The sequence below is a fragment of the Vespula pensylvanica genome, chromosome 8 (assembly GCF_014466175.1).
Source record: "Vespula pensylvanica isolate Volc-1 chromosome 8, ASM1446617v1, whole genome shotgun sequence".
NCBI classification, from domain to species: Eukaryota; Metazoa; Arthropoda; class Insecta; order Hymenoptera; family Vespidae; genus Vespula; species Vespula pensylvanica.
Window position 1 is genome coordinate 6664499 of NC_057692.1, and position 27466 is coordinate 6691964.

Below are 27466 nucleotides of genomic sequence, written 5' to 3' on the forward strand. Positions count from 1 at the left end.
GGTCTTAAACCGGTTGGTAACATTCAAAGGATATATAGAAGAGAAGATACGTCAGATGTCGATTCGCCCTTTCGATTAGCCAATTTACCGCATGATCACGGACCTTCGAAGAAGATTCGAACTTTGAGATGATCGCTCTTTCCTAGATAAGAAATAAGAATAGGAAACGTTCTTACATGAATCGATACGATTCGAAGTAATCGAGTGATCTCGAGGTCGGGAACTCGCCGAACACGGCCAACAGATTTCTGATCGATCTCGATAATATTGAGAGAAGCTGTACTCTGCTCTCTCTCTCTCTCTCTCTCTCTCTTTCTCTCTCTCTCTCTCTCACTCCTTCTCTATCTCTCTATATATATCTATCTATCTATCTATCTATCTATCTTTCCATCTTTCTCTCTCTTTCTCATCGTGCATACGAACACGATCGTATACTGATCGTGACTTCCATTATCGACATAGGTAACCTACAAAACTAAGCGCCCGTAGTCCCATGTCCTCGTAGAACGTCTAGCATAGTAGAATTATCGCATTACGAACCGCACTGGACCGTAAAACGCTAATATTTGATAAAATTTTACTCCGTGCGTTCCTTCAGGCTGAAGTCGTTCCATGTTCTCGTTTCGCATATAAGCAAAGCATAAGTGCTTACGGGAAGAATTTCTATAGCTTTTTTTTTTGCAAAAGAAGTGTAACCGGCCGTAGCTTGACCTTGACAGTGAAACGGAGATGTCGGACAACGATTCGATTATGTTTCTTTCTCTTATTATGATCATTCAATCTCTTCGTGTAGATCCGGATATCTATTTACCAATTGAAAGATTCATTGAAACTTATAGAACGTATAAAATTTATAAACATGTTATGACTCTCTTCTTTTAGATCGATCATTAAAATATTTAGAAAATCTTTAACAAGTTTATTGGATTTTTTTCGATTCATAATTAACTACAAAGTCCCTGAAAAGTCCGAACGTCTCTTACAAAAAAAAAAAAAAAACGTTAATTTACATAGTATCCTAGTAATAATGTCAAGTTTTTCATAAAGTTAATTATAAGAAGTATTCGAATCTTTAGAATAAATCTGTTTCGTTTACCTCAATTGCCAAGACTCGCGTATATGTAGTTATATTGTCAAGGAAATGTCACGTTGCCAAGAAGATCTTCTAATAACGAGGGATTCGCAGAATTCACCTTGAAGTCGGTTCGTGAGTAAAGCGTAATTAAAGTAGTCGCGATCCTTCTGACTACTTGCGATCGCATCGACTCGCGCTTATGGTTGAAGCGGACTCGGCAAAGGTACCGTTTGAAAATTCCATGATGGAAACTCTGAAGGCGGTCTCTGGTCGCCTTCCATCCGTTCGAAAGAGAATAAGAGGAACTTCGAACGTAACATTCATCATCGATTCTTTCTGCAAAGAGTCGAGGGAGTCCACACGAAATCGATTCATCCGCCACGTCGTTAAATCAACCGTTAAGCGTGGAATCGCACCGAACTGGCAAACATAATCGTAAAAGAATCAAACAGCTGGTTTTATCGGACAAGAAGTTCGATTAAATATCGCGAGTATCGACCGATTGATTCTCCGACCTGTTTGCTCTCTCTCTCTTCCTTATTTTTCTTTTTTTTCTTTTTCTACCATATATCTTATAAGAATGTCCTATTCAAATTAATATTTTTGTTAATCTTTCCATTCGCGCAATTTGTTATGTTGAGATAAGATCAAAAAGAACTTAACATAACGGTAATCGATAATTTTCATTAACAATTGATACAAAAAAAAGTTATAAATATTTACGAATTAACTTTGTTAATATATGAAGGAATTAAATAGAAGAAAAAACAAAATTTATTTCCTCGCATCTCATTTAGTCTAGGAAAAATATAAATGCGGTTTAACTAAATGTAAATGAGTTTAATGAAAGTTCCTCAACTGAGACCAACTGCGTTTCTGTTTCAGCGAATCGGACATGGCGCCAAATGCAGAGGAAGAGTTGCTCGTGGTGAAGCCCTGGGGACCGCAAACGGAAAAGGTAAGAGAACTTCAAGGATTTCCACGCTATTTCACGCCTGCGAAGCACTTCTTTAAACCGTTACGCGTGCGTGCGCTCAAGTTTATTCGATTAAATTATATAAAATCACGATGCTTATTTTTAGTTTTCAATTGTAGAAGGTGAAGTCTTCTTCATATGGACATTACTTATTTTATTTAAAAAAAAAGTAGAAATAAACTCTACTCAATTGTAAAATGTAATAGTGCGTGTGTGTAATAGTACGTCTGTTGAAATGTTTTCATACTTATTATATGAATCAAATTTATTAGTTCTTTTAATATTCGATAATACTAATTATTTAGGCGCATGATCAATTGGTTTAAACATTCTCAAAAATTTCAAATTGTTGTAGTTCACACGTGGTTAACCGAGGAGAAAAAGAATTAACTTTGATCGTACAAAACGCTCGTTCCACGCACGGTTCGTTGACGTGACAGGATATTTTAGATTAGCATACTTTTTCTCTCTCTCTCTCTCTCTCTCTCTTTCTCTCTTTCTGCTTTGAGACACATATATGTGTATATGTACATAAAAAGAGAGAAAGAGAGAATCCACATAGTAGAACGTCCTTCGGCCACTTCCTTTTGCTCCTTTCGTACCGTGAGAATTCCATTACCAAAGAACTCGCGCTCGGCGTACGACAACATTGAAAGTGACGCAAAGGAAACTACAATAAGACTCTAAAATAAAAAGAAAAGAAGAACGCGAGAGATAACTGGTCCAGCTGTAGGAGTAAAAAGGATCACTTTCCGTTAACTTTTAATATGTATTTCTAATATATAATTTTCTACACTAAGAAATGTTATTTTTCACGCTTTATCTTTGGATCGAATATTTAACTTATCTAATAGCTTATCGGAATGAAGTCATTCCATTTTTTGTCCTATTAACTATTCTTGACTTTATACTCCTTAATAACAAACACTTAAAGATATTAGATCCAGTTTTCCCAATTAATGTTACGAGTTTGATTAATTCGTCCTCATTTCGGACAAGTCATTGGGAACGATGCAATCGATTTCTTTGAAGATAAAGAATCGATAAGCCTCGCACGATTAATCGTCCTCGATTCATGAAAGCGTTGCCAGGAGTAATACCTTGAGCGCCTTAATACGTCTTATAAAGTATCCGTCATTTATCGTTGAGCTAGATTTCTAATCTATCGAAGCGATATTCGACCTAATAGGAATTTGATCGACGATGTGAATTTTAATGGATGATCCTTCAAACCAGGACAGCTTCACCGTTGAATCAAAAGGACGTAAAATAATTTTGTGATCTGTGTTTCAAAGAGTCATTAAGAATTCCTAAAGAATAGATTTTTTCAAAGAAATGATTTTTTCCCCTATCAACCATTATCTATTATTATTTTTGTTCTTATTTATAAATTACTCGATCGAAAAACAGTGTCTTGTCTCTATTTTTTTTTTCCTTCTTCGCTATATACCAAAGGAGATTCGAAAACTTGGACTTTGCGGTTGCATCCAGCGTGTGAGATTCTCGTGAGACGGGAAAGAAACGGTCGACCGCAAATAAGAAATCAAAGTGTATACCTACTTTGCTGAGACTACGTTTCCTGTCTCGTCGTTCCCCCCGCATCCCTCTCGTAATTTTCGAAACTATGTAAAGAGGATATATTACATTATATATACTTATTTGCCCTTATTGTTAGTTATTCTAATTTAACTCAGGCACATGCGATCCTTTAAAACTGACAGGACGTGGAAACTAGAACTACTATATATTACCACGGCTCTTCGATCATCATTTAAGATATTATTATATATTATTATTATTTCATTTAAAAGTAATCTTCGAATAATTTGATAGAAATTTATAATAAACAATAAAAATGAAAATTCTATTCTCCTAGTACAATAACTCGAACGATCTTTTAATCGACTTAATAACCAACATTGAACGCCGATATATCGACGAGTTGGTTCCCGCGAAATTGCTATGTAATCTTCTCATTAGTTGCTCTTGCTCTGCTTCGTGCTTTCCACGGACCAGCGAATCTTACTGAATCCAGGAGAATTGATTTCCTCTATTGCCTTTCGTCTTGCCGATTAAAGTGAACATAAAGAGAGAGAGAGAGAGAGAGAGAGAGAGAGAGAGAGAGAGAGAGAGAGAGAGAGAGAGAGAGAGGCAGAGAGGGAAGGAGAAAGAAAGAAAAAGAGAGCGAGTTAGAGAGAAAGAAAAAGCAAGAGGAAATAGAAAGAAAAAGTAGAGATAGTAAAAGAAGCTTCGGTAGCACCTTGATGCACTCGATTCGTGTTCGGATCACGGGGAAACGCGATAATCACTATAATCCCACCGATTTATGCTTCGAAGCGCCGTAAAATTAGCCGTCGCTCTCCTCCCGATTGCCTCGAAGCCTTTTCGCATGAATATTTCATAGTTCGATGTGCCTGTAATTCGCGCGAACGCGAACTCGTGGACTAATTTCGAAATATTCTTAAACTAGTCTTTATAACCAACTTTCCAAGGACGAATAATGGAGTTAAAAATTATCGAAAACGATCGATCCTGAGCTTTTCCTTATTCGTAAGTTCCGTAAGTTGGTTCTAATGAAAACAAAAAAAAAAAGGAAATAAATTCAATTTATACGCACATTCGAAAGATCGCATAATTTTCATTAATGTTCGCGAGTCAATTCGTTTGCAAACGTTATGTTAACTAATGCGGAGAGAATAAAAGTGACGAGGTCGATATAGCGAGAACTCTTTTTCTTTCTATTACATCAAAGTAAATAATTCATAAGAAACGCACGTGAGTCACGGTACTCGCTATATTCTAGATAGAAAAACGTATCTCGTCGTATCATCGAAAGACACTCCAGTCACGCATCGCTCCAACGATCACCGACCAAAGAAAATCGATCGACTAACAATTTGTCCATCAATGTCTGCGAACTTTCAGCTTTTTCAACTACCAAGCTCGAAAATTCAAATAGAAATACATATAAAAGTATCCGGTTTTTTGTTTATTATAAATGCGTCTTCCGCGTTTAAGACATTTCGTTGAATTTTTATTATACTCACGTATAACGATTATGAATTTTAAATGAGAAAAAAAAGTGTAACTATACTGACATACCTTTTTTATTTATCTAGGAACCTGGCTTGAGACCACCAACGTACAACGCCGAAGATTACGCGATCGCATTGAGACGATGGGGAAGAAGACCTCTAAGCACTATTCAGGATTCACAGGATACCTTGCCATCCACAACCAGCTCGAGTTCCGGTTACATTTCTGGAAGTGCAGGCGAGATGACACTCAGACAATTTACATCGGTTAGCGAACTACTAAACAAACTTAGAGCCGATCTTAGGCTGGCCTTTCCAAGGTTAGTGTGTTATTAATTAACCTTCTAAGAAGTAACAGTCAACAGATTTCTTATAAACGTGTAAACATTCTCTTAATTTTGTTTTGTGAAAACAAAATTATCCTATGACCTTGCTAAACGTAAGAAATTGTGTATTAACTAAACTTAATTGATAATACGGAAATATCTTCTATGTAATTGACTAAAACTCATACAAATAATGATACAAAATTCGTTATTCATTATACGATTGATGTATTAACATTATTGGCTATTCATAATAACGAACGATTATTTCTTTTATCTATATTAAAATCAAATCGTATTCTAAATTGGCTCGAATGTACAAGATGTATCGTTTAACTGCACAGCGTTGAAATATCTCGTGTGGGACTGAAGCTATGAAAAAAAAGTTTTTACAAATGTTATTTGATATGAAGCGAAACATCATATGGCGTAGTTTATTTTCTTGCAAGTCGAGTGGTCAAGGAGATTTCAAAGTCAAATTAAATTTTAGTCAAAACGTAACTATATGTTTTTCTTTTCATAGTACGATGGTATTTATTGAGACGAATTTTACGAGCTGAGCGAGTTAAAGAAAACATCCTGTATTTTGGGAAACTCGTACAGCTCTTACAAAAAAAAGAATCAGCGTACGTTCTCTTCGCTTTAAAAGAAAATCAACGACAGCGACGTATATAACTAATAAACATAAAAAACAATGCATGACCGATCGAAAGTCGTCGAAGAGAAACGAGCTAAGTCCGTTAGGCGAACGAATGATTAATAAAGATGATGCTGTGCATCGTCGTATGTACATTATATTTTATTCTCTCCTTTTCTATCGAGAAGTACGTCTAGCCTGTGGCATCTAAGAATAAGAAAGAGAAAGAGAAAGAGAAAGAGGGACGGACTCGTGCGCGGCGCCTAGTAAGAAGCGTAATCTAGAAAGAGAGATTCTAGAATCCTTCGTCTTGTCGTTGGCGCAAGCAAGTGGACGCGTGGCCGATGTCCCACATAAACTAACGATAATAATAATAATAATAGGAATAATAACTATACAGAGAGCACCCTGTTCGACGATGCGAATGAGATAAGACTCTTTTACAGAACGGATTGTGGATAAGCAAACTGCGATATTACGGTTAACTGCTCAACGGGAGCATAGTAGTGATTGTGTGCGAATCGATAATCTTAAACGAGTCACATCCTTGATGCCATCTCTTGCATATACAAGAAATCCGTGATTTCATTCAAGGATCGTGAAACTTTCTGAAGAGTTGAAGGTGCGGCATATTCGGGAATTCGTTTTCTTCTCTCTTTTTTATTTTTGTTTCTTCGTCTTACTTTTCTTTTTAAACTCCCACCATCCTTTCTTTGGATTATAAATACAAGTGTGTGTGTATGTGTGCATGTATTTATATATCATATCTAAACTGGTAATTTAACGTCAAAAAACATGTTCTCCCGTCACGGTACCTGAACAAGATCTTTCCCCCTTTCGTTTATTCGTTAATGAAGGATTCGTCGGTTTATTATCAGAATAAGAAACATTCTATATGTATATTGTATATATTTATATATGTATAAGTAATCTTATCGAAATGATATTTAATTCCGTACACTTTTCTCGTGTTAATTGTCTACTTACGCAGTACTACTAATACATTTCTCGTCGTCTGCTTTGTATCTGGATTGCTTTTATAACTTATACGCGATATATTAATAATCTCTTATTTTATAGTCTGCTATTACCTATAACTTATATCATATTGATATATGCAAACGATTATTTCATTAATCATAAATCAACGAAACTCAATATATTTCAATACTTTCTATTGCCTTAATAATAAACAGAAACATATTTTTCGTTTGTGATTACTGAATCGTATAGAAAAAAAAGAAAAATGAAAAAACGAAGCAAAACAAAAATCAAAACAAGAAAAGAAACAAATTTTTGAACGTAGCTAACGCACACGCGTTTCTACGCGTTTACACGCACCCAACTATCGACGAAGAGGATGAATAAGAAGATGAAGAGGAAGAGGGAGAAGAAGGAGAGGAGGAAGAGAAATAAGAAGTGGATAGAGGATAGCTCGTCGACCGGGCACCGAACCCGTGATACACACTACGATGCTTCCGCTTCGCGTAACAGCGAATGCATAACTGCTTCCTAGTTTAATGAAAAAAAAAAAAAAAAAAAAAAAAAAAAAACAAAGAGAAAAAAGAAAAAACGGGAAAACTGCGTAGCTTTCCACGCGATCTTGAATCCATTTTCTTCTTTCTTCTCCTGCTGAAGCTTTGTTTCCGATTGCGTGTTGAAAAATAAAATAGCCGGCACTTTCCTTTGTGATTTTCTCATTCCACGCAAATACATTGGACGGAAATATACAATCAAATAAGGTCTACGATTTTAAAGACTTTTCTTTCTTTTCTAGATATTTTCGTGATATCTCTCTATTTTCTATCCCTATTATTATCTCTTTTTTATTTCTTTCGTCTTATAGTATCTTTCTTTGTTAGAAAATAATACGGCTAGAACGTTTCCTTTCTTTTTGTAACCTTTTGCACTTTGACTTGACAATAACATTTTTGCATAGAATTTTTGAATTACCTCTGATGTGATATTTGATCTAGTTAATAAAAAGAAATAGTTTTAATTAAAAATTACTTTAAAAGTATATATATGTGTGTGTGTGTGTGTGTGTGTGTGTGTGTGTGTGTGTGTGTGTGTGTGTGTGTGTGTGTGTGTGTGTGTGTGTGTGTGTGTGTGTACATAAGATATTTAAATATAGAGAAAATCAGATCAGAGTTTGTCGAGAACATTATTAAAAGAAATTAAGAAAATAAATTATAGTGCAAAAGGTTAATCTGCTTACTTTTTAAAATTAATGTGTCAACTATCAACCTTATCAGTTAATGGTATCAAATAAGTATCTAATTCTGTGTGAAATCGAATATTAAACGGAACTTAAAATATACGAACGATAAATGCGAAAGGAACGACAGATGCGTACTCACCAAGGTATCGTGTAGTACTAAGAGGATTATCCTTATCACGGTCGAGAGAGAAGAGAAGGTCGGTCTGTTTTGTTTTGTTTATATCTTTACACGAAGACGAATTTCTTGGAACTCCAAAGAAAAACACACGGTCGTATAAATACCGGATTTTATATATCTCGCTACGTAAATATCAGTTCTTGGTTTGTAGGTCATGAACTTATTTGTATATACTATGTAAGCAGATAGATAAAATTGTTCATATTACAGATACATATAAAGTCGAATACAATAGAAAATTTGAACGACTGTAAATAATTAATCATAAATTACATATATTTATTAATATTTAAATAAATCGATAAAAAGAATATCCTACGTTTTATAGCTATTTATAACAAATTGAAGAAAACTTATATTACATAATTAAATTAGAAGAATCTTTTCAATATAGTCATAATATTAATAATAACGATTATCGTTCGTACATAATTATTTTCTATAGCAATATCTCTTAGAAAACAAAAATTAGGATGAATAGGAGAACGACATAACAGCACGTATTTGCGTGGTAAAAGGGAAAAGGTGGTCGCTTCCTTTCATTTTCCTTCTTCGTTCAACATCATCGAGCATCGTTGTCACGTGAATTTTAGGGTGTGTCCATCTCTCGAAAGAAGTAATAAGGGCCAATCGGTATTCACAGCGCGTTCGCCACAAGGCATTCTTACGTGCACACCGTAGTCTGCATAATGCAGGATGCAGTATAATGCACCCATTGCCGGACGAAGCCTCGCGCGACACGTTCCGCGTCGCGGGGAAGGCATACTTTTCGATAAACGGCCACTCGTTCTCCTTGGAACGAACGCTTTCTTTGTTCCACACCGACGTCGCGCGGAATAATAAACCGTCCGCTTCGTTCACCTTTCTTGCTTGAAAGACGGGTAAAAACTTGAACGGTTTCGATTTTTCAAAAGAAATTAAAGAGTTATAACGAAGATGTTGCATTTGCATCGCCGATCAACGATTTATAAGCAACGATATACATATACTGCATCGATATCAATTGATGCGATTAAATTTCGATTTCGATTTTGTTTCGTATTTCTATTTAACGTTCACATTTGTAGTTGATAACAGTTATCATTAAAAAATGTAATAAAAGGGAAATAGAAGAAGGAGAAGATCGGATATCTGAACTGTGAATCCCGAGGCGTTGGAATATTTTGTACACGTAGCCGAGGTATCACAACACCTCGGCCATTATGCATAATACACGGGGTAACATAATGCGGCCATTGTTAGAAAAGGGAAGAACGTTCTCCCTGTGTGTATCGGTTTGTCTCGTGGTGTGCCACTAAATACGAGCTGAGCTGTTCGTAGGAACAAGGTATACACGGCCCGTTTAATACTCATTTGCATGCATTCTATTGTACAACGGCGCTTATACGCTGTATTTATGCAGTCCTCGTATATACATAGGAAGACAGACAAACTTTCAGTTCCAATTTACATATATATTCATATTATATTTAGAAAAAATAAACAGTGACTATGCTGTCCCTTTCGGTCCCATTTTAACTCATTTTCATTCTTTTTCATAAACGTGATAATTTTATAAATATTAATAATATTCGTAAATCGAACGACTTCGTTAATTTTCGTTTTTCTTTTTTTTTTCTTTATAAATTAACAGAAGAAGTTATTATTGTATAGATCAGAGAACCATTATCCAAGAAATGATTATTTTTTGTCTCCCGTCCGATTAAAAAAAATTTCTTAGACTCTATTATAAACAAAAGAAAGCTCGAGTTACGGGCGATCGTTAAACGACGAGTTAACTCTTCCTGCTTCTTCAAGGATCCCGTCCGACGAGGAGTTAATGAAGCTATTGTCCGCGACGTCCGTTCGTCCGAAGGTATAAGCGTCGGACGAGCGCGACGAGTAATTGGCAAAAGATATCGGCGAGCCCTTCTCATCTTCCTCATTCTTTCCCTTCTTTAACTCTTTTTCTTCTTCTTTCATCTCTTCCTCTTGCCATCTTGTTAGCCGAAAAAACTCACGGCTCGATTCTTGACAGCTCTTGATCTATGGTTCCTGCGTATTACCGTTTCTGTCCTGCTCTTATTTCCTCCTTTTTTCCTCAAGACGTCAACCACTTCGCTCTTTCGGTCATGCTCCAACTTGCGCAACCTTTCTTGCGACCATAAATGGCTAAGACGTACGAATTCTGGCCCTCGTTGTTTCAAGGCGTTCGACCCACGATCGGCTCACAACATGCAAAGGCCTTCTCGTTTGATTACCAAAAGTGGCAGACAACGATTTTGCAATCATACATATCGTTTTTATTTCTGTCAACTACGTAATTATTAGAGTTCATAATAGAAAGATATGTACAAATTTTATTTGTTTTATACTTAGGTAATATGGTCAATTAATGTTGAAACGTATTCGAATCTTTACTGTGAACTCATTCATTTTTACTTTGACTAAATCGTAACATAAATCATAGCAAGAAAGATCGCCAACGGATTAATAAACGTCTTTCAAATCCATTCCTTTTACTTCGATTTCGAAAGGCAATTTGTAAATGTAATTTTGCTATATACGTGCGTTATTCAGAAAGTCCATGGAAACGTAAATTACTGACTTAGGATAACGAGTATTAAATCGACGATTACTAAACATCACCTTGCTCGGAATGATCATTACAAAATTCAAGGGAATAGGAAAACATCCTGTCGTTAACGTTCCAACTTGAATATTCGAGCGAAATCGTTCGAACGTTCAGCATCCAAATATGTTGAATGGTCGATTGCTAGCACTGGACCATTAATGTACGAACGCGAAGGTGATCATCCAAATATGAACATCAGAACGTGAACTTGCCTTTCGTAGAAACAACCCTGAGAAAGTTAGAAATTACTTTTATTTTCTTTGCCGAGCTAAAATTAATAATTAACACTAGCCGTCAACGAGCTCGTTGAAGCCATCTTCTCCAGAAAAGTGACAAACAATTTTATTGTACGTTCCATTCTCACGGTGAATTCTCAGTAAAGAAGCTCTTTAAAGCTGACTAAAACGTAGCTAGAACGAAGAGTCTACTTAACTTCCACCTCTTCCTGTGTGCCGTTACGTCGAGTATTAATGGCGCAATTAAGAAAACGACTCAGGAACCGAGGAAAAAGGGAATAACGCGAATTATGTGTTACGGGAATTTATCCGAGGAAAGTTGGAAAAACGGAACACGTTCTCACGTGACAATAAATTTAAAAATTCATCGAATGTCCAGATACCCATAGACATTAACGTCAAGATTATATAAGATAAGCTTTTATCTTAAATTATTTGAATCTAATAATTTGTATTTTTATATCAGCATCTACGATTTTAATAAAGATAATCACATTTCTATGATAAGAGCTATGACGCTTCTATTTCATTTAAATAGAAAGAAATAGGTATATGCATACGTACAACTAGCGGCACGAAAGATCATTCTACCTTTATGGTCTATCGATTCTATCGATCGCAAAATAACGTCTGATTCAATTATACTTAACTATACCACTTCTTTTTGAAGTTATAATTAAAGAAATTAAATGAAACTTATATTTAGATATGTAAAAACGTCGTTTATCCTACGAAATGATCGTAAAGGAAACTTTTAAGAGATTTTGGAAAAGATTAAATTTTAAATGGAACGATTAACTTTTAAATCCCTATATATAAGACTTTTTTCCCCTTTGGTAAAGTAAAATAGTGAAATTACGGGTGTCGGCGTAATTAGTTTGGAATAAATGATCGGTAATTTTGTATCCTTGGGCAACACCTGTGATGGTGGTATCCTCTCTCGGTACCTCTCAAATTCCTCTACTATAGACTGTGTTGACTTGTCACCGTGCGACAGCTGCATCGTGCGTTTCCTCTTCGTCCTTGCACCTGTCTCCCTTAGGGCCATTACGCACGAACGTGCACCTTGCGGACGTCCGTAGAGGGAAATCACTTCGTACTCCTCTTCTTCTTCTTTTTCCTCCGTTTTTTCTTCTTCATCATCGTTCTTCGTATTCTTCTTCGTTCCTCTAAAGATCGCCACGATGATTCATACGCTTCCTCACGTACCATGTTGTTCGAATAGAAACAAAGAAAAGAAAAGAAACTCGAGCATGAAGCTTAAGAAAAGAAATTGCAATTGCAATGACGTTATTGGTGAGCGTTGTAAAAAGGTAATAAAAAGAGAAAAAAAGAAAGAGACAGAGAGGGAATAAAATAGAAAGGAGACAAATACGAGACGATATTATTTATTTCGACTTCTATTTGCCGATCGTCCGCGCCATTAAGTCGTAGAATTTATCATCCTTTTAATCTGCGCCTATATTTTACAATGGCCGATATTATCGAGAGGGAAAACGTATTGCCACGTTACGAGATATTTCAAAGGCTCTCCACAGGCTGCAAGGATTTTCTACGTTAATCCTGTTGCCTTCTTCTCTCTCTCTCTCTCTCTCTCTCTCTCTCTCTCTCTCTCTCTCTCTCTCTCTCTCTCTTCACTATTTTATTTTTTTTTTGTTAGCGAACGCAACAGCCACCCTCTCCCTCTCTTGCCATTCCTCTCCCGGTGACAAACCGATCGCATAAAATAGCTCGCCATAAACTTCATTTGCATAAGCCGGCTTGTCGCGACGCACCAACCAAGTTTCCATAGTCGCAGACGCGATATATGGACGAATGATCGTTGAAAAAAGAAAAAGAAAAATAAACAGACGCAAAAGACATTTCGGTGAAGATAATCCCCGCCGATGCGTGACAATATACCATATTCTTGCTTTGACGTCTAGGAAAAAGTAAGAAAAGGAGAATTGTAAAAAGAAAATAAGGATGTGATATGTTAATCGGCAAGCAAATCTGTCGGTTGCCGATTATTTATATTATTAAAACCCCATTAACCGCTTTCAACTCTGATATATAATATTTTTATATCTTTTAGTAAATATTATATATGTACGTGCCTTTCAAATCCTCGATACTATCCTTTGACAAAAATCTTAGTTATGGAACTTCTTTTTAAAATAAAGGAATATATAGTTCGTATGTTTTGCTTTGCAGTTTCGTTCAAGAATTTGCCTCGCCACCGGCAGATGGGATAACTTTATTATTGGAGACTCTTCGTGGAGTTCAGTTAGCTCAAAGTTCACCGCCGACGTCCGGACAAGTTGGGCCAAGGGTCGGTACCAGAAGGGCTGCTCTAGACGAGTTAGGATGCGTCGAGTGTTTGGCCGCCTGCGGTGAACGATGTGCTGATGCACCACGGCTACTGGTGCAAGCTCAACCTGGACTTCTTGCTCTGGCGGTCTGTCTGACGAGTAGTCTGAACCGGTCTCGTGTTCTGGCTCTTCAGGTAACAATCGTACCATCTTCCGCACTCGTACTCGACACTTACCGTTATTTTAAAAACAGCTGGCCGACACGATAATCGCTTACAAACGCGAGAGACCATCCGTAAACGTACCTTTGAATGATCTTCAATCCTAGAAAAGATTTAAGTCGAGTGGTGGTCGATCACTTCAAACTCCTCGCTCTACCTTGATGATCTCTCTTATCCTCGCTTTTTACTTCTTCCTGGAATTGAAAGAGGATCTCAAAATATTTTTATTCGAGGATACACATCTTACCGTTAACATACTTTCTGTATTAATTTAGTATATAATTTATTACAATGAATTCTGTAGTTTTTGTACGCTCGTTAATGCGATCAAGACCGACAGTACTTATCCTCATTTCTTATAACCATAATATCGGAGTAGATTAACCATTCATCACGGCTATGTTACATGGATATATATTTCGGAACGATAAGAAAAAATTGTGTTAACGTTATAAGAATCGTGATAATTCTGTTAGCTCGTAAAAGGAAACTTTTATGAAAAAAACTTTTATTAAGTAAAAAGAATCATACTCGTTGCAGTTACAATCCTGCTCAATTAAAATCGTTCTCGATTAATTCATTATTGACTTGACCCATTGAGCCGCTCGTAAACACGAATTTTGGGCAACGAAAAGAACCCTTTACTCGATCGAGCTCCGTTATTTGGAGAATATATACCTTCAACGGCAAAACCAGTTTTTATCATTTCCACAGCCAAACGTTATTCGGTCGAACGCAACGGTTTCATTTGCAAGCGTTTATACAACCATTGACCGTAACTTCTCTTCTTCTTTTTCTTTATCTTCTCATATACCTTACTAGATATCTTTATCTCAGGAAGTACCTACGTAGTTGTTAACCATGGCCAAGCTAAGCACTTCAACGATTATCAGAACTTAACTAAATGAAACAAGCAATCATTTATACGACAGGTTTCTAGTTGCAATGGAAAGCGGAATAGTTAATGATCAAAACATACAAACTTAACGATAATAAAAATAAATATCGGAAAAATAATGACTGTAATCTAGACCATAGAAGAGAAAAATTAATCAACAAGAAATATATGTAAACATATATATATATATAAAATTTCCAACGGTTGTAAAACGTGTTTCATTCCAATCGTAAAACTTGTTGTAACTGAAACTAAAACTTGTTTGATAACGTAAGATGTTTATAGTTTATAAATAAAAAGAAAAAAAAATTTATCGAATTTACAGTTGCTGACGAAGGTCTGTCAGACTACAGGCGGACATGCTGCAGTTTCCGAAGCTGTTTCTACGTTGAGGCTAAAATACGGTGAAGGTGGAAGGTTCAGATTTTTAGCTGGCGCACTTCTAGCTCCCAGAGCTGCTATCGCTCTGCGAGTGGCAGGAGTATCCTTCTTGAATGCCTTCTTAAAGTCAGCACCTCGTACGCAAACAAGATTATACATTCAGGTAAGGATAATAAAATGCTCGCTCATCGAAATATGAAATATGAATGAACAATGGGTAATAAGACCACTTAAGAACAATAGATAGTAGTCTGTGTAATTTTATTCAAAATAGAGTAAAAATTGTATTTTTTATTTTTCTTCTTTAAATATATATGTTTCTTTTGACCGATAAAATGTGTACATTTATTATAATCATCTTGTAGGCGGAGGCCTGCGAAGCTGGACTAGAGCCGCAGGTACTCCAAGAATGGTTGAGAGAATCGGACGGTAGAGAGGAAGATACATTGACCGATCTTTTGCGTAAGGAAGTTCAGAAATGGTCACAAAATTGTGTCGATGTGGACGCTCTTCAACGAAGGGTACTACGTGCCGAAGAAACTTGTAGAATTTTAAGCAAGAAGGTCTCTGCTTTACAAAATCAACTCGAGAAGTTGCAAGTGGAGAAACTCAACAATTATAATACGGAAAATCGCGACAATATATCTAGTGGAACAATTCTTGGTATAAATAAAACACAAAAGGTATCGTCGAACGCAGAAGACGAAGGTATCAGTTCGTCAGAAAGATCGAGCAGTCCAGAAGACACAAAAAATCAATCTCAGAACGATCACCAGAAGATCACGACGATGCAAGATAACGATCAGGAAACGACGATCGACGATGTTATCGAAGAACTTAGGATCATCGTGAAGGATGCCGAGGAAGAGTTCAGCGACAAGAATCAGGAAAGATCTGTGGAAAGGGATTCAAATGATCCTGCTTTCGTGAAAAATGCTCTCTTCAGACCAAATTCCAAACTTTCTTATGACAATTCCGATGTCTGTCTCTACGAGCAGGTCTCGAAACGAGATCAACAAACTGATCGAAAGATCTTTAATTCTAATTCTGCTTCGAATGTATTAAAGAACTGTCAAGAGAAAGGAGAACAAGTTACTTATTTTGGTAACGATCCTGATTACAGCGATAATTCGAGTGTCACTAGGAGACTGAGCTCGGATGGATCACGAAGGATCTCGAAATCTTCGTTGGAGGGTAGCGTTAAGATAGTCGTTAAGGGACCGGACGTTGAAGATGCTATAGTTCCGACCATTCTTCATCCGCAACCACCGCGAAGAACGCCACCATGTTTATCGGCACTAATGGCGGTGAGGCACTGTAATTTTGCCGATCACAATGAACCTTACAACTCTCACGACGAAGAGCTCGAAGAGGAAACTTTAGGTGATGGTAGTGATTCTTTGCTAAGTGCTTCTAGATTGAAGTACAATGAGAAGAATCAATCCTATGAGGAACACATCAGAGAGACCGCTGTGGTTGAACATTTTCAAAAAAGATCCACGAACGGTTTAATGTCGAATAACATCGTCGATAAGAGTACCAAATTCAGGAAAAGTTTCGACGATCTTCGTCACTTTGGAAATAATGGAAATAATTTAGAAGGAAAAACTATAAGAAATTATGAACCTTCTGGTTCGTCTAAAACACGAATACCAGCTGAGAGTGGATCAATTAAACATTTAGACACGTATAGACAATTTGAAACGTCTTCGAAAGTATTGGATTTCTCGAAGCATCAAACAGATCGTCAATCTTCCGTACATCGACACGGTTCTAAGTATAGGAGCGAGGTGGAAAAGAGGAAACTTCTACGCAGATCGACCAGTCACGATTATCTAGATTCGAATACATCAACGCCTCGTTCGAGAAGATCGACTGGAAGTCGAGTAGAATGTCGTATAAGAAAATTCGAGAGTTTAAACTCATTCGATGAACATCGTAGTCTTCAGAGTTACGGTGGACCCGGTAGTACCGATAATCTGAACAAGCAACACCAGAACATCACAGAAGATTTCTCCAAGTCCAGGATGCGAAGATCCGAATCCTTTCATCACGTGTCCCATATCGCTAGAAAGGATCAATGCTCGTCGAGAGGCGGAAGCGACAGTGGCTTGATCTATATTACGGATTATAATCTTGATCCTCTAGTTACTCGAAGACCACGATCTATAGAAGCACCCAAGTCACCCAACTTGCTTACTAAATCGTTGGATAGAATAGATGAAGGCTTAGACTCGATGGTTAATATCGTTATAACGGAAGAGAAGAACGAATGGAATGCAAATAGACATCAATCCAAGTCGAATAATAGTCGTAATGACAGACAATCAATAAAAGTTAAATCCAATAAATTGGATAATTCAAAAAGTAATTATATAGATCGTGAAAAACCAAAAGTTAAAAAAGAGGAATCAACGGTAAGAAATAATCATTTATTAAACGATGAATTTTATAATTGTCATATAAACAATAAGCAATTAAGGAATGATGAATTGTATGAAGAGCAGAGAAATCGACAATGGAACTATCAGAAAGAGCTGCAATTAGCAAGGAGGGATAATGAAATTGGTTCCGAAACTACACCCATGGGATTATCAAAATCCGAAGTCAAACATAATTCTTTTGGCCAAAACAAATCTGCGATCAATAGGTTTTCAAATAGATCAAATGATTCTGGTATTTTCGCTGGACGAACCTATGACACTTTTGGACTTGGTAAAAATCGATTTAACGCAGGGAAATATTCGGGTGATCAACACATTAAAGATAATCCATTGGCAAGACGAAATACCACCTCATCTATAATTGGTAAACGTGGTAAGGTTACTGATGTTGTTTCAGGTTTATATTAAAACCATTAAATTGATACTTTTATAAGATTTACGAAATTTAAATCGAAATGCTGCAAAATATTTGTTTACATGATACGAAGAGACTAATATATTTTTTTTTACTGCTAATTATTAAAATTTGTAATGGACCTAATAAATCCTTGTGCAATATTTACAAATGTTCGCGAAATCATTCAGAAATTAATTTATAGATATTTGTAAGCATTACAAAATTATGTGCATTTACCCTACGATGATTATGACGGTGATGGAGGGATCTTAAATACATCGTGCAATATTTTGTTCTCATTGCAATCACATTTGCGTGTAGTACCAATATAACTACAACAAAGGCTGTATCCTATGCATATTTAAGCGAAAATGTAAATAACAGCTTGCGAGAAGATATAGTAACATTTGAATATTTTATTTCTATAATTAAAAAAGTTTCGAAGATCGTGCAATTCTTCGAAATTATTAAATAAAAAATGGTCAGAAATTTCGATAATGCGCTATTGTAACTTTGCTTTTAATTTATTAAATTTTCATTATTTAATGTAAAGAGTATTAAACCCGCGATTATATGCAATTAATAAAAGAACTATATAACAACTATACATCGTATCGTAAATAAAAAACAAATATTTAGATGATTCAATGATTGTAATATTAAATATTCACGATCTGTATATTCTATTTTCTAAACATGTAAGTTGAATTATTTAATACACAATTACTTGAATGTCGTAATGTTCTATTAAATTTCGTACAGATCACAAGTATGGAAAGAGGGGGACAATAATTATTTTTATAATAACATAATACATATCGATACATTATAATTTATCAGTCAGATAATAGGTAAGTAAAAAAGAAACATCAAGTAATTATCTCACATTTCGTTTTCTTATATAATAAAATGATAAACCAATAAATCAAGATTTAGAAAAGATATTTCACAAAAACTCCATTGCTCATAGCGATGATAAATGAAATATTTCGTATATGCGAGTGATACGAAGAACAATTAATCTTATACATACATATATATATATATATATGTCCATAATATATAAATAATTTATATTTATAAGAAAATGTAAACAAATAAGTTCATTCATATGCTCAAATACAGTCCATAAAAATACTTCAAAAAAAACTTCAAGAGATCTTTTTGTCATGTTGATATCGAACAAGTGCATAAATCTTTAAAATTATTGTGCTATAAAAAAAAACAAAGAAGATAATTGTCATATATATGAAATAATTATATTTTAACTAGCCGTAGCATGTAATAGGGTGGTTGTAACTTCACTTAACTCGTGAGCTGATGATCGATTACTTCTATGAATAATTCCTAAATTATTTAACAATAATGGCTCATTACTTTTATCTCTAGATATTTCTAATAATTGTCGGGATGATTTATCTAAAAATATAGAATATGTTCATTATAAATAGTTTATAATAAAGTAACATTGTCAACTCTTTAATTACTCGAAAAAGAAAAACAGGTTTGTAAATAACTAAATTACCTTGACTTGTCGACAATAAGTACGAAAGTTCTTCTTGAGTAGATACATACTGAAATTCTTCACCGCAAGCACCTTTTAGTACGGTCACAACATCTGATCGTGGATTAAAAAAATATAGGCTTTGCTTACGATTATTAAATTCGCTGATTAGCGTAGCTATACCCTAAAATATGGAGAAAAAAGATTAAGTACTATGATCTTTATGCAATATTTTTTATTTCTTTTACAAAACTTTACCTTAGCAGCTGTAAAATCTGCACCTAGAACATATCTACAATCAACGACTACTGGCAATTGACTAGAACCTTCCTTCACTCCTGCATCACCAACAGATTGTTTAATAAAATCTACAGCAGGAAAATATAAGCTATTCCCTGGAGTAATTAAAAGATATTCTGCTCCAGAGTCAGTCTAAAGTAAAGCATACCAAGTTATTGGTACTATTAATATTTTTATTAACCGTTTTAACAACCGATAAATAATTTTACTCACGGTACACTTATCTACGTGTACAGATGGTCGTGCAGATGGATATAACAAAAATATCAAATTAGTACCAACGCCCAATAAAATTCCATATTCCACTCCTATAATGAGGCAAAAAAGGAAAGTAACAAACATCGGTATGAGATCTTTCTTGCTAGATTTCCACATGAGCTTTACGACCTCGTACTCAATCATGTATATAACGGCACAAATAATTACTGCAGCTAATGATGCTAAAAAAGTTAAAAGTAAGTATTTTGCTTATAGTTTATTCACACAAATGATAACTATAGAAACATATTATCCAACCCTTTGGAATAAAGTAGAAATATGGAGTGAGAAGACTAAGAGCCATCAAAATCAGTACGCCAGTGTACAAACCACCCATTGGTGTTTTTACACCACTAGCATGATTCACCGCAGATCTACTAAAGGAACCTGTAACGGGCATTGCACTGGCGCAGGATCCAAGAAGATTACAAATTCCCAAGGTAAGAAGTTCCTGCGTGGCATCAATTTTGCCGCCATTGGCGAATGCTTTCGCAATTGCTACATTGCCGAGTACTCCGATAATTGGAACTAATACTATGGACGTTCCTAATTCTGAACACATTTCCATAAAGCCGATGGTATGATTGTTAACTTGAGTTGAGAATGGCGGTGGACCGAACGATGGAAGACCGGATCGTACTTTACCAGTTAGAATAAAAGGATTATTAGACTCGGACGTGTTCATGTTGTAAGCAATTACTGAACAAATAATGACGATAATAGCATTTCGTGCTGTTGAAAGCATCCATATTGTTTTAGACAGTATCCGTTGATAGGTTGATGCTTTTTTTTCATCGGAACATAATTTGATGTCCTTCATTTTCTATAAATAAAATGTATGCTAATAAATGAAGGAATTAATGAACAAACATTCATGACGATAAGATTACCCTAAATGATAAAAGAATGATAATACAGGTGAAACTCATCACACTGTCCCAAGGACTTATGTGGTGAATATTTTGAAAGACTTTTATCAAAGTATCCAAGAATCCTAGAGATGTGATTCGTAATCCTAAAAGACCTTTTAGTTGGGAAGCCACTATTATAACAGATGTTGCCGATGTGAACCCTACGGTCACTGGTACGGATATAAAATCGATTAAGACACCTAAAAATAGGAAATGATGTTTGTATAAAACAATTATAAAATAAACGATTACTCTCTCTTTCCCTCTTTTAAAAAATTTTCACCTAAATGCAAGCAGGCCATTAGTAATTGTAAACATCCAGTTAAAAATGCAAGAAGAACGGCAAAATCAGGACTTCTTCCTTGAACATATTCGTGGGTCATTAAAGCCATCAGTGCTGTCGGACCGATCGTAATATCTTTACAAGAGCCAAATATGACGTAAACTATAGCACCGATAAAAGCGGAATAGAGTCCATACTGTGAAAAAAAATAATTTTTAAGTAATTGCATACTCTACCGTAAAGATATGCAAGAAAAAATATTGTTTCAATATAAATTCACATAATTATATTCGAATGTTAAAGATGTACATTCACTTTGCACGAATCAAAAATTATAAAAATATGAATCGATAATAATTTGTTTATTTTAACAAAACAAAAATTGATGTTCAATGATATTTTATTTGAACGTTGTTAATTAAGATAAGATAATTAATACGTCTTACGATCAAAAAGCAAGCATGTTTGGTTAATCAAATATATTACTACGCATATTGAAAGTGTATTATTAATTCGACCTTTATTATGTAAATAACATCTATTATATTATAACAAACGTTTCAGGATATGCTATGAATTTCGAAGATATGTAATTGATTCGTTTAGAAATTATCTAGAATATCAACATAATATCTCATAAATAAATGCTTAGAATTTCTTGTACTAGGTACACGTAATACATACACTTTCACCGCATATATCATACTATGGTTTGGCACTTTAAAACGATCGGATCTATCGTTGCGGATGAAGTTGGTGATATCTAAGAAATTTTTTATATAATATGAAATATTATTGTTCGTAAAGCATAAAATTTTACATCAGAGTAATGAAATATATACATAGGTATATAGGATGTTCCACGCAACTGGAACAGGCTGCATCTCCTGAAGTTAAAAATAATAAAAAATGTTATTGATCAAAGTTAAATGGTATCAGATTATATAAGTGTAAAATAATTTTATACACTTTTGTGAATTGGTGCATCAAAAAAATGCAACTGTTCTTTTTTTTTAAATGGAAATCTATGTTTTTAAGACTGCATCACTTGATGCAGTTTTTATGCTCTACATAAAAGTATTAACATACTTATACCGTAAATTTATACATTAGAAAGTAATCATTAAGCTAAAAATTTTTTTAATTATTTCTATCTATCAGCAAATGTTCTAGAGTACTTACGTTATGTTCCATTGCAATGTTCGTAAATATGAACCAGCTGCTAATATTAAGTACTAATATTAATATAAGAAGATTTTCATTAATAAATATTTATTACTCGCATGCGATAATTTAGTGAGTCGTTTTAATTATTAATATTGAAAACTTTAAACAACGCATTCGGCAAGAAATAACAAGAATTACGAAAAGGACTATTAGGAATGTCTTATGCAACGTTAAGAAGTAATGGAAAAGTGCTTAAACTGCATTTTTGGACCGTTCAAATATTTGTTGTAACATAAATATACCAAAAAACTTATCGATAATAAATCAGAAAAATTTAGCTACGATAATTTCTTAACGTATAAGCTTAGAGCATAAGCATGTTAATACTTTTACGTAAAGCATAAAAAAACTGCTTCAACTGATGGAGTCAAGAATATAGGTTTCCATTAAAAAAAAATTTGCATATTATGCACCGTCTGATACCATTTAACTTTGATCTATAACATTTTTTCTATTTTCAAACATTTAAGAGATATAGTACCTGTTCCAATTGTGTGAGATACCATATACATACATACATACATACATACATACATACATACATACGTACATATATACATACATACATATATATATATATATATATATATATATATATATATCAACTTTCCATTGTGAAAATATATAAACATTCGAGTTGACACATAATCAAAAGGAGAAATTTCATTAGCGTGAGTTAGAAAGGCGTGACGAGAAACAACAAAGGATGACATCCATTCTTTCGTACCTGAGGTTCCAAACCGGCTAGAGTCGCATAAGCTAATCCTTGTGGCATCACGGTGAGTCCAACAGTGACACCAGCGATCGCATCATTGAAAAATTTTTCCGAATCATAATTAGGCAACCATTTCAAAATCGGTATTCGTTTCTTCACTAATTTCCGAAAAAATTTCCCATGAGATTTACTTTTCCACTCCTCTTGAACTTCTACCGTATTGACCTCCATATTACCTTTGGAAAGAAAATTATTTATTATATTATATAATATTATATTATATACAACACCAAGAAATGTTCAAACATTAAAGTAAATTATAAGAAATGTAACATAAAAATATTATCGGAATCATCGGTAACAACGATGAAAATTATGAAACACTAGAACAAAATTATGAGCTTTTTATCGAATGTTATTGTTATAAAAAAAAAGAAAATAAAAAAGAGAATAAATTATGTAAAATCTATGAATATTTTTTACATATGTAAAACTATTTCCTTGGTAAGTTTCATTCATCTTCATTCATCGTTTATATAATTTTACAATTGAGAAGAACCTTGAAATAAATACATATGTTTCTCGTTATGTAGAAGATCGGAATATATGCATATTAAAAGTGATTAGAGGACGCATACATCTGTATTTATTATATGTAAAGGCATACTAATAAGGATAAACAAGTATATGATTACAATAGGCAAACGAAAAAACACATTTTATCATAATATTTTTATTTCATTTTAACGACTATATTGATAAAAGATCCTTGTTATTTTTTCTTTTTGCTTTGAAAGAATTTCTGGCCTTTTTCGAATATTTTATAGATAAGATACAATAAAGAATATCCTCATTATATATATATAGGTATAGAAACGTAAAAGGTATAGAAACAAATTTGATAACTTAATCATCCAGATATATTACTTCATATGTTTTTCTCACTTTCTGTTTCTATTTTTTCCACTTGCTTATAATCTTTTTCGATGACTTGCTTTAACGCTAAAGTCATTAAAATAGATTTCGATGTGTCAGAAATAAAAAATGATACATGTATAAAATAGAAAATTTTGTGAATAAAATATCGACGTTTGGATTTATCAAAAAGCAAAGTTCATTAGGTCGAATCGTGAAACCAGTTTGATAGGTTTTACCTTATCGTTATACATTTAAAGAACATATATACACGTTGACGGAAATTCATTAATATTTTTTTTCTTTTTTTTTCCTCTTATTCCAAAAATTGTAGTTGAAATTTACATGCTAGTACATGTCGGTACTTGGTATCGGATGAATTTAAATATCGTAGATAAACTACTATTATCGAACGTTTGATAAACTATCAGTATCTTATCATTTGGATCGTAATGATAAATTTTTAGCTTTAATTTCGTATAATTCGTTATTGAAGCCGGAAATTAATCGAATTTACATCGATAAATTATTATTATTGATAAATCTTATCAGTACTATTTATCGAATCGCAAGTTGATGTTCACATATTTTATATAATTCCATTTCAAATTTCGCGCATGTCTGAGATAATTCCGTTTTACATGATTTTCTTTAATGATCAGTTAGTTATAAAACAGAGTATATAATTATCAATCATTATTAACGAATCTCATCGTTATTTTTATTCGCTAAGGTCTCTCATTAGAATTTCATTAGTGCGTGCAAGTACTAGTTAAAGCAAACTCATGAACAAAAATTTTTGTATTATTATTTGAAATAATTATGCCATTTTATAAGTACAATATAATTATCGAATCAGCGTATTCGTTCGTTATTTTCTGTTCCTTTTTCTTTCTCAATTTTGTTCTTTAAAAAAACGAACAAACGAGGCAAAAAAAGCAACGATCCTGATATACTAATTGACCTTTTCTTTTTTTTGCTTGCTCCAAAAATAAACTTACGAGTTTTGGACAGCGATCTAGTAGTAGAAGCGTCGATAATGTGACGAGGCAACGTTATCTTCCGTGCTGCTGAGTACCACAGAAAAAGATCTATTCGTGCACCTGCCCTTTCACGTGAATTCACTCAAGAGATCCTACGTAACACTACATATCCGATCGTAATTTGAATTCAAGAAAAACAAGTGCGTTCTTTGACCTCTTCGTTACTCGATCGCAAAGTACCGGTTGATTTCCTTCGAGGGAAAATCAATATTTTCGCGCATGAAATCGGATCTTTAAACTCGAAAGAAAAGTGATCCATAAGAACAGTAATCGATGTATCGATCGAATTCAATATCACTGAAATAGCTTAAACTGTTCAAACACTTCCAATATTTCCCTCTATCTCTCCCTCTCTCTCTCTTTGTGTTTGCACAATAACGGTAAAATCTTGTTGAAAGAAACGCTCGTATCGAGAACGCTATACCGCGTGTCACTCACTGAAAGTTATCCGCGGCTTGTTGATCGCTTATATAGTACGAAGGAGGAGAGAAGCGAAACTCGCGTATGGTCGGAGGAAAAGTTGGCTATTAACCTTCCTTGCTTTTTCAGCCATACGTTGATACACAATGAATAAACGTGAGAGGGTATGCTTCTCGGGAATACGGTTACGTGCGAAAGTATTGGGACAAATAAATCTGTATAAATAGTTGGCTGGCGTTAGTCACCAGTCGTTGAACGTTACGTTTCTTTGCTTCTTTATTTTTTTATATGTTAAACTAAATGTATGTACTTAGTATGGATATGAGTACGCTTCGAAACATAGCAAAATACTACGTAATGTTGTTGCACTTCGAAGGTGATCGGATTATGGTTTTTGCTATTTCTTTAAACCTCTTTTTACCGTCTCTTGCAGTTACTTTTCTATGCTCTACAAGGACAAAAATTTCTTATGGCAACAGTTTATAAATTGTCGATTACCATGACAGTATTCTGGTAAAAATGAAATATTTTCTTCAAATAATTCGACATAATTTTACAGATATTCCTGCAAATAATTAAGTTTATATTTTATCGCGTACCTTCCTTAAATAAAATCAACGACTGTGTTAATTGATAAGTGAACTATTTAAAATAATTCGGAGCGATCTACTGCCCGGTATAATTTTGTTTCTTTCTGATAAAAAAGAAATCAAATAGGTACAGTTTTCGCGCCACTAGCTTCGATATCCATTCATTCAAGCGTATACAATAGTGACTTATTCTTATTGGATAAGATAATAGAATACGCGGCAACGCAGAGAAAATCGTAATCATTTAAAGCGGACAAAAAAACGAACGATTAACTAAAGAAACAACGGCCTTGAATGTTTCTTTTTAAATATAATTACACAGTTAGTTACTATGAATTTCATAATTCTGTCATACTTACTTGTATGTTGATTTTCTTTTGCACTGGAATCACCAAATCGAACGCAGATGTATTTTTCTCGTTCTACCAATCAGCAAAGAGATTGTCTTCACAAATACCGCGTGATATATCACGTTGACAGTCGATCGTGTCCATCGTTTATTGAAGGGCCACGACTATTTGACCCTTTCCATTACACAATCAAAAGTAAACCGCATCGAAACGACGTATGTATATACTACGAATACAAACACCTTGAAATGGTAGATCATGTGGTTGATTCTTGATAAAAATTCAAATTCTTTTTTTGTTCGCAAAAAACCTTTGCTAGAGTACATTAAATGTTTTATATTTGTTTATATATTAATAAAATCGATATAAATAAGTGTTATGGAATGTATCACATATTTATTTAAAATATTTCACGCTTCGGCATACATAAACACGCACATGTTAGGTTACACGATTAAACACACCTAATATATTATAACCTATAAAGGCAATAATTATTTCAAATCGAATAAAAACTAATCTTTTAAAAGTAGATACCTTTCCTTAATTCAAAAATTTAAACCCATAAATATCACATCAATGATAAATGCCAACTAGAACGAAATAAATATCAAAATCCGGTACTTCGTTATTGCAGGTTATGAACTGAACGTCACTGTTCTTAGCACGTTGCACTATATATGTTTCTTAGTATGTTTGCAGTTCAGAACTTTCGCACAGATGGCACTACAATCGAAATTTATCGATGGACGATAATCTTTTAAAATTTCTTTCACTATTTCAAATTACTATGATACATTTGATATTACATTTTTTGACTGGATATTAATTAGTAAATAAATTAGTTAAATCCTACATTATTATTTTTATTCGCATTTTAGCGGTTGATATTTTTAATTTACATCTTAGATCTATAATTCATTCATTCAATGAAATTAATCTTCAATATAATTGGACAGACCTGTGATCAGCTGCGACCAATGAATGAATCGTAGTTTGAAATTTCTCAATCGTTCATAT

The 27466-nt window shown here is 34.2% G+C and overlaps 2 protein-coding genes across 6 annotated transcripts in view; one reads left to right on the forward strand and one right to left on the reverse strand.

Annotated features, from left to right (window-relative positions):
* LOC122630849 overlaps nucleotides 1-18778 on the forward strand; it is a 41027-nt gene extending 22249 nt beyond the window's left edge. For 2 of the 4 annotated variants that reach the window (XM_043815821.1, XM_043815823.1), the window contains exons 2-7: nucleotides 1961-2033; nucleotides 5171-5406; nucleotides 13492-13783; nucleotides 15034-15252; nucleotides 15455-17906; nucleotides 18693-18778. In XM_043815821.1, coding sequence (XP_043671756.1) covers nucleotides 1961-2033; nucleotides 5171-5406; nucleotides 13492-13783; nucleotides 15034-15252; nucleotides 15455-17906; nucleotides 18693-18742 — 3322 coding nt within the window. In that variant the 3' untranslated portion in view covers nucleotides 18743-18778. Of the gene's footprint in view, nucleotides 1-1960; nucleotides 2034-5170; nucleotides 5407-13491; nucleotides 13784-15033; nucleotides 15253-15454; nucleotides 18335-18692 lie in introns of those variants that run through there. The other 2 variants (XM_043815824.1, XM_043815822.1) reach the window with 2 other exon arrangements.
* Nucleotides 18779-19075: 297 nt separating this feature from the next.
* Nucleotides 19076-27115, reverse strand: LOC122630852 (sodium-independent sulfate anion transporter-like). Of its 2 annotated transcripts, none has more exons than XM_043815826.1 (9): nucleotides 26456-27115; nucleotides 23141-23364; nucleotides 21187-21382; nucleotides 20883-21103; nucleotides 20251-20815; nucleotides 19948-20174; nucleotides 19693-19866; nucleotides 19456-19618; nucleotides 19076-19349 (listed from the first exon to the last, which is right to left on the reverse strand). In XM_043815826.1, exons 2-9 carry the CDS (start codon nucleotides 23357-23359, stop codon nucleotides 19195-19197), a joined length of 1920 nt encoding a protein of 639 aa, XP_043671761.1. In that variant the 5' UTR covers nucleotides 23360-23364; nucleotides 26456-27115; the 3' UTR covers nucleotides 19076-19194. The 2 variants fall into 2 exon arrangements, with proteins under 2 accessions (XP_043671761.1, XP_043671760.1); XM_043815825.1 differs by lacking the exon at nucleotides 26456-27115 and adding an exon at nucleotides 25045-25612.
* Between the last annotated feature and the right edge of the window lie 351 nt (nucleotides 27116-27466).